The sequence below is a fragment of the Micropterus dolomieu genome, linkage group LG14 (genome assembly GCF_021292245.1).
Source record: "Micropterus dolomieu isolate WLL.071019.BEF.003 ecotype Adirondacks linkage group LG14, ASM2129224v1, whole genome shotgun sequence".
Classification (NCBI taxonomy): Eukaryota; Metazoa; Chordata; class Actinopteri; order Centrarchiformes; family Centrarchidae; genus Micropterus; species Micropterus dolomieu.
The window spans coordinates 25,491,775-25,500,191 of record NC_060163.1 but is presented as its reverse complement, the minus strand read 5'-3'; the positions used below and the strand labels follow the sequence as shown (position 1 = coordinate 25,500,191).

Genomic DNA, 8,417 nt, shown 5'->3' with positions numbered 1-8,417 from the left:
CATGGCCTCTCGCCTTGTTATATTTCTGACCTTTTAGTCCCATACGCACCAGCACGTACCTTGAGATCCTCGGGCAGAGGTCTGTTGTCTGTTCCAGAGTCTCGACTGAAAACTAAAGGGGACAGAGCGTTTGCTGTCAGGGCCCCGAGGCTCTGGAACAGCCTGCCTGAGGAAATCAGGTCGGCTGAGTCAGTGAACTCTTTTAAGTCCCTTCTTAAAACATACTTTATAGGAGAGCCTTTCCCGATCTTATTTGACTTTATTTTATCCCTTTTATTTTATTCTATTTTACTTATTTTATATTTATCTTAAACGTGTATTTTAGTCTTTAAAATGTTTTCTTGCTTTTATCTTGTATTGTTTCTGTATTGTTTTTTGGGTATTATTGTCTTTACACTTGTTAAAGCACTTTGTAACTTGTTTTTGAAATGTGCTCTACAAATAAAGATTATTATTATATATTGTAAACAACTGTTTGCAATGTGTTATCACACAAAGACGACATCCTTTTAAAAGCAACAACAGTAACATGAATAAATGCATAATAAAAATGTCATCCACAGTGACAATATACATTCTTCAGAACAGTCGAAGATAACACAAGAAAGTTAAAAACTTATTTCCATTGTGGAGCCAGTCTGAGAAAGATAGGCAAGGTAAGCTATATAAACAAAAATAAAAACAAATACATACCTGAACACAAAGACATTTACACCTGGGGTCCCCTCAAATTATTATGTTAAGAAATACTCCTTAATACTTTTTAAAAGGTGTACAAAAAGGTGTTTTGGCCAGAACAGCACCTAAATCTACAGGGTACTATGTCAGTTGCACAGCCTGAGTAGCTATGAGAGCTCCTAAAAAGCTTAAAATAATCTTTAAAATACCTTGGCTTGTTCCTATGCAAAATCTTTCGTGTTAATCTCAGTTTCAGCTGCCTCACCCTGTTTTCAACAGTCAACCATTTTAAGTCCTTGAGTTCAGAAGAGCCGACATGAGTCCTCTTGTTGAGGTTTAAGATCAAGTTAAGTTTAGTTTTTATCCTGCTGGGGTTGCCAATGTACCATGTAGTACAGTCAGAGTGAGGCTGAGTTAAAACTATTGCCAACGATTTCAAAATTTCTTTATTTAGAAAATGAGCCTTACGGGCCAGAAATTTAATTCTTTGTTTCACTTTTGTGATAAAACTTTGACCCATATCCACGCCACTAGAGGAACTATCTAGGTCACAGCCTAAGTATTTAACACAAGTTTTAACTGCAATTTAGGTATCTCCCACGGAAATACTGAGCTCAGGTGTCTGTATGTATATTAGTTGTTGAGGTCAGTGGAGGTGAAGGAGAGGGGCAGGGTGATGATGACCCCGGTCATGTTGATGATGAGGGAGAGAAGGATGAGGAGGAGGAGCAGGAGGAGGACGATGCAACCAGACAAAACAGTGACAGGTGAAGAGGCTGTGTGCAGGGCTGAGGAGGCAATTATATGCATAGATAGCAGTAGAACATGGAGTATTGTTATACATAATTAAGAAAAATTACAATTTCTTAGCATTTGCCACAGAGAGCCACTGGGTACCACCGGTGACTTGAAATAACATGAACAAAAAGTAACATCTAGTTAGAATCAGTGCTAACATTAGCAAGCATCTAAAATACAGATGTGTAGAAAAATTTTGCAAATGATGACAGCTGCAATTAAAATCCATGTGCGAGCTCAGCAGATATGACCTTCCTCTGTGTTCTTATGATACAAGAAGGAAAGTTCTATAATGTCCTCTGATGGTTTATGTTCTATCACTGTGACTGATGCAGTCAACTTTAGAATCGACTGGAAATAACAAATAGCACACAGTGGTAAACTCAGGTCTCCAAATTATTATTTATTCTGTTCAACATAAACACATCCAACAGTTGTTGCAGTGTCACAGGAATCTGACATTGCTTCATCTCTACAAACACCAACAAGATGATGGTGTTAACAGCGTCTCTGCTCAGAACAGTAAAGTCATTAATTGAACCCTGGGTCTGGTTGACTTCCATCCATCCATCCATCCATCCATCGTCAACCGCTTATCCTGTATACAGGGTCGCGGGGGGGCTGGAGCCAATCCCAACTGACATCGGGCGCAAGGCGGGGTGCACCCTGCCATCACAGGGCCACACATAGATGAACAACCACTCACGCTCACACCTAAGGACAATTTAGGGTCACCAATTAACCTAGCCTGCATGTCTTTGGATGGTGGGAGGAAGCCGGAGCACCCGAGAGAACCCACGCAGACACGGGGAAAACATGCAAACTCCAGAAAAGCCGGGGCAAATGGGGTTTGAACCCACGACCTTCTTGCAGTGAGGCGACAGTGCTAACCACTGTATCACCGTGCCGACAGGTTGTAGACTTAATAAAAACAAAAAAGATTTGTTGTATTTTGAAAACAATTAATTTTAAAATACTGCACAAATAAGAAAATGGACAAATGCTAGATTAAACAATATCTACATTAGCTACCTTGTGTCCATTCAAAAAACAAGTTAATCAATATGTTTTTACATGAGCTATGATATCTTTCATCAACATACTAGTGTTGATGGCGCCATTGTGTATTGCTATAAGCTCTGTATCTTTAGGTATCAGGAATTGGGTGGTGATGGCGCAATGGATAAGACAATTGCGTTTGGTGTGAGAGACCCGGCTTCAACTCCCCGCCATGACCCATCCACCAATGTGTCCCTGAGCAAGAGACTTAGCCCTTCGTTGCTCCAGAGGCGTGCGACCTCTGACATATATAGCAATAGTAAATCGCTTTGGATAAAAGCTTCAGCTAAATGAATAATTGTAAATTAGAAGGTTACAATAAAAAAAGACATGTGTTGTACCAAACAATAAAACTTTAAACTGAATGTGAAGCACAAGTTTGAGAATAAGGCTGGGCACAGAATCAACTTGATCTGATAATCAGAAAATGACATATACACTTTATTATACTGTCTATTATTTGAATTTGTAAACAACATTCAAGATAAAATGGGGTGATGCTTTCTAAACTTTAAATGAAAGCACATATTCTTATTTACAGACAGAATCTAACAAGTCTTTTGTCATTGCTTTTATTTGAATGGACGAAGGTACACATAGTTGCATCCTCGTCCAACCGAGAAACATGGGTAAACAGGATCAGTGAATTTGGTGTGAAAGGTGTAGAGGTGACTCAGTTTATTAGAGACTCTGTAGTAGGACAGAGTGCCAGCAGGCCAATCCAGAAACACCCCAACTCTGTTGCAGTCAGAGGGAAAAGCATCGCTCCACACCCTGCCATTATGATATGCGTGAAGTGTGGATTTCAGAAAGCCATACTGGCCAAAACACCACGACATGGTATTACTTCCAAGCTCGCTCTGTGAACTGTCTCCTTTTCTTTCAGTAATCTTGTACGCAACACCTACGTAAACAGATTCATAGGAAGAATTACTCCACCCTATCTCCCAGTAATGTCGCCCCTTTAACCTCTGTCTGCACATCACCTGAGGATGTGTATCAAACCTCTCTGGGTGATCAGGATACGTCTGCCACGCTCCACATGTTGCCTTTTTGTTTCCCAAAGACAGAGTGAGGTAGCCGTTCACAGTGTCCGGGTCCAGGGTGAGATCACAGGCATCTGATGGAGAGACCAAAACAAAATGTGTAATAAGTCATTCGGATGTTGAAGCAGGTTTCTGGAGGAGAAGGAGGAAGGTAGGAGGGGAATTTGTATCTTCAACTCATTAAAGCGTTGCAGTAGAAGTACTTACACCAGATCAGATCTCTTCTGTCAGTGATTTTCTCCACAGGAGGGAGGTCAGGCTTTGAGAACTCCTCAGAGACCAGAATGCCCTCCTTGTAATGGTAGATGGTTGCTCCTGCGTATTTCTTATTTGCTATGGCTGCTATAAGGAAACGGTATCGGCTGTTGTTCTTCAGTGCTTTGGCAAGATAAGAGAAAGATTTGGCTTTTTTGCTCATTTTAGTAAAAACTTCATCTGAGTAGTACCACGGACTTTCATAGGTACTTCCTAATTTATGTGAGTCCAAGTAGTCGGCCATCACATCAAGGTAGGTGTCCCCCCTTTCCATGGAGGTGAAAACAAAGCACAGAGCATCCTCCACACCGAGAACTTCTCTGTCCAGCTCTGACTTATTGTGGACAATCTGTGTTCCCTCCATCTTTTCTACACAGGACCTGATGATGTTGATTTCTCTCTCTTTGTCTTCCATCCACTTGCTTAGTTTCTCATGACTGAATGGTGACTTGTCTCTGTCTTCAAAGACTTTTTCTGTTGAGCTCTCATCTTCTTTACCTGCTCTGATTGAGGGAAGTTTCTTCTCCATGGTCTGTTGGAGTTTAGTTGCATAAACATTACACAGTTTTTGGAAAGTGCTTAACTCTTCTCGAATCTGTGGTAAATTCTCCACCACTCTGTCGTCCAGAGAATCGTTGCATCTCATTCCCACTTGACTTAAATCTTCCAGAGCATACTCTATCTTGCTCACTAGTCCAACACTGATCTCTCTCACCGGCTCAGCAGCTTCTGAATACAAATTCTTCAGTGGCATAAGAGAGACCTTCAGTGGAACACCGTTCTCTCCCTTTTCTCCCAGCAGCTTTGGAAGATCTACATAGGTCTTCACTGCGTCTTCAAATGTTGCTGGGTTGCTTTCGAGAATGAAGTCTCCGTAGAATTTGCAGGAGAATTTCTCAGTCAGAGATTTTTCTGCATCAGTCAGCTTGAGTTCAACTTTCCCCTCAACATTCAATTTGGGGATCTTCTTAATCACAGCTTCCATTTTGAGCTGGAAGTCCGTAACGCTGCTGGCGTCTAACTTCTCACTGTCAAATACAAAGAAAGCGTTTGCTCCATAAAGGATGCCTGTGACTACATGAGTTGCAGAGGTCTTCTGAATAACATCAATCTGTTGGGTATTCCTGGGTAAATGGTCAATCACTGACAACTGTTTAAAGTTGGTCGTGGCTTTGTACTGACACGTCACTCTGCTCTGATTCTTGAATTTCTTCGTATCATTCAGATACTTGGCAGATCCTCCACCTTCAATCAGTCCACACATATAACTGACCTTCAGAGAAGCATCAACATCCAGCAGAGAGGACCTGGATTCAATGGAGTCAGATGCAGAAATTTCAAATGCGCTGCTGTGCTGAGAGTTTTCCCTTGTGTTCTCTTTTAGAGTTTTATCATCCCACAAAGTCAAACCTACAGAAATTAGAAAACAGTCATCTGATAAAGCAGGAAAATAATTTTGTTAATATAAAGTCACACAGAGCTAATCATAAACATTTAGATTTCGGTATGTTGCTGCTCCTTATCCCTAAACATGTAATATTTTATTTGCTTGATTAATTAATAAAAGGATTATAGTATTCAGAGGGTATGGTAACATGATTGTAACTGTGTAATAACACAATAAGACGTCCTGTGTGTGCCTCTAAGGCAGAGAGCACAGGAGAGGAGAGAGGCAAGACTGCACACGAAATGTAAAATTACACCAAAAACATGTTTTCCGCTCCTCAATCCATTTCAAAACCAAATTGGAAATGCCAAATAATCAAGTGTTTGTTTTTCTGTTTTAAAACCAAAATGGAAAACTATTGATTGACACTGAATATGTCTGATCTGTGTAGCTTTACGTCTTCCACTTGAGAAACGTGCAGCAAATATACTTGGGCAATGGCGATCCCTAATATAATGTATTGATGTTGGTGAGTGTGACCAGTCAGGGGATGGGGTAGACCACCGCTGTTGCAAACAGGCGCACGCGTACAGCAACCAGTTTTTAAAACCAGTAGGGTTACAATACCAGTCATAGATAAAACAAAACGCCGGTCCTTTGTTTTCCGTTTTGTGTTTAAAACGGAATAATCCAAGAACTATATGTGCGGATTCTCCTCAAATCCAACTCCCTGTTTGTTTCCAAACCAAAATAACTGACCTTCAAAATACGTGTTTTTACTAATTTAGAACCAATCCATTCACAATAGGGTTTGACAGTACAACTCTCATAGGGGTGTTTTAAAATGGCTCCACAGAGACAATTAGGGGCTGAAATTCTGCAACAATAATGACTTGATTCAATTTTACCACCTATCTATCTAGAATTACAAAGCATTAATTATTTTTATAATGCGTCTGAATGTTAAATAAGTGTGGTTAAAATAGTTTAACTGCCTAATAAAATGATGTCAAGGCTCCTGTAAGCAGAGCTGTGGCAGGCAGATATCTTGCAAAATAGTCTAAATGAAGTCTTACCTGGAATCAGTTGATCTTTCCGAGCATCATAGAGCATTCCTAGGGTGAATGGTCGACCCAGAGCAGCAACCTTTATGGTATCTGAAGCCATTTCTCCAACCTGTTGAGTTAGTGGCCACACAGTCCTCACTACTTAAAGTCCTCTGCAGTATGAGTGTTGAGAGTTTATGACACAGGAAGTCTCTTCCTTCAGACAAACTGCAAAGACAAGAAGCAGAAACAGTGACAGTTTACTGTGCATGGAAATACAATATCTCCCCAAAGACACTATTCTGACAGTGATAGTTTTACTATCAGTAATCTCTCTCTCTCTCTCTCTCTCTCCCCCTCTCCCTATTTATAGAGATATCTATCTATTCTATTTCTATCTCTACCTCTGTCTCTCTGTCAGCCCAGTTTGTCCTCACCTGGTGAAGTATAGATCACTTGTGTGCGAGTCCTCTTGACTTCCAACTGGAGCTGCCAGTCAGATCAGGGATGTTATACCCCATCAGATACTCTTCTGACTCCTCCTCTGACATGCCTCCAGCACCATGGTACCAACACAAAAGTAAATGTGCAAAGCACAAAAATATACAGGATGCAGTTATACATCGTTCCCTCAGAAAATCACAATAATGAAGCATGGGTTACTGTAACAAATTTATAAGCCTTTCCCTGTGACACAAGCCCTTTATTTGAAAGTGCTGGGTAGTGATGTAATGAGTCAGTCTCTCCTCACTTCAATACAGAATTTACACAACATTTAAGTTAAAACTTTCACTTTAATACACTGAGTTATCAGCAGGAAGTACATTCATTTTCACCTCTTTTTGGGGCTTTCTACAAGCATTACAAACTCCTTTGTCTACACTGGGAAGTTCCTTTAAATCATTTAGTTGTGAAACAAACAGATTCACTTCCTGTTTGGGGCTCCAACATGACTGGGAGCAGCGGGAACTGTTAGCTTCAATTGTTATTTAGACTTTTCTTGTAGAATGAGGTTTGCCTTTGACCCTGAGTCCATTTATTTGCTGAGATGTTCTGAGAAGGAAGTCATAACATTTGTGTTCCTAACAACTTTGTTCGATGTTGACAATTACAAGAACACTGAATCATTATATGAAAATTGCAATGAGAGGAAGAGGGAGTGAGACAGCACTTGGATATGAGTTTCATACAGGAGACAAGGAGACCTGGATCTACTGATGCGATTGGACCCGTTCATGTGATAGTGGTCACGCCGGCTTCATGATCAAATGAAAATTAAGTTCAATTCAGTTTTTAAAAAAGCAGTTAATCAATCAATTGGCCTCATTAGCAAAAAGGTTCCGCATCAAATAACAAAAGTTGCTCCGTTCCTCAAAAACAAAACACCTTGCCTGACTTATTGGGATCTGGAGATCTGGACCGGTTTGATTGCAATGGTTTTGGTATTTTGGTTGGCTTGTTGTTTGGTGGTTGTTGCTGAGGTGCAGATGGAAAAGGGGGTGATGTACGGGAACCTTGCTCTATTGTAGTATATGAACGCAGAAGGGATTTGATGGCCTCACTGTTGTACTTGTTCAACTCTACTGAGCGAGTTGCTCCAACGTTTTTCCTCCACTCCGCTCTCCTCTCTTTTGTCAACTGCTCCCGTCTCTTACACACCAAACTTTTCAGCACTTCTGCACTTTCGTTATCTGGGAGGACTCAGTGTTGGCGCCAGCGCTGAGCGAATCAAGGTCTGCCTCTAGAGAGTATGTATGTAGAGTATGAATCGGCGGTGTTCACGGGCGTTGCATCCTGAGAGGTTCATATTGTCACAGTGAGAGCTCAGCATATTTGATTTTCCTCTGTGTTCTTATGAAACTGCGAAGAAGGAAATTTCCAAGCACGTGCACACAGACATCAAAAGAGGCATGAGCACTTGCCCTTTTTCTTCCTCAAGAGAAACCCCCAAGGGATATATATTCCTGTTTGCACACCGCTTCCCCTGTCAAGCAATAAAGTTATTCGAATAAAAAAATCTAAATATCAGGCCGGCCGATAAAGCTTTATCAAGTTCCGATGCGCTCTCTTTCACTAATTAGCCAAAACACAAAAATAGTTAACTTTTGACTTGCTAACAGGCATGACTAATGATTAAGGCTACTATCT

At 40.8% G+C, this 8,417-nt stretch overlaps 1 protein-coding gene across 2 annotated transcripts in view; it reads right to left on the bottom strand.

The window, feature by feature from the left end:
- Window positions 1-6,481, bottom strand: part of LOC123982442 (stonustoxin subunit beta-like) — an 8,293-nt gene extending 1,812 nt beyond the window's left edge. The window contains exons 1-3 of one of the 2 annotated variants that reach the window (XM_046067956.1): window positions 6,300-6,481; window positions 3,789-5,246; window positions 2,775-3,655 (exon numbers count right to left, since the gene is read on the bottom strand). In XM_046067956.1, coding sequence (XP_045923912.1) covers window positions 3,108-3,655; window positions 3,789-5,246; window positions 6,300-6,390 — 2,097 coding nt within the window. In that variant the 5' untranslated portion in view covers window positions 6,391-6,481 and the 3' untranslated portion in view covers window positions 2,775-3,107. Of the gene's footprint in view, window positions 1-2,774; window positions 3,656-3,788; window positions 5,247-6,299 lie in introns of those variants that run through there. The other variant, XM_046067957.1, reaches the window with a different exon arrangement.
- Between the last annotated feature and the right edge of the window lie 1,936 nt (window positions 6,482-8,417).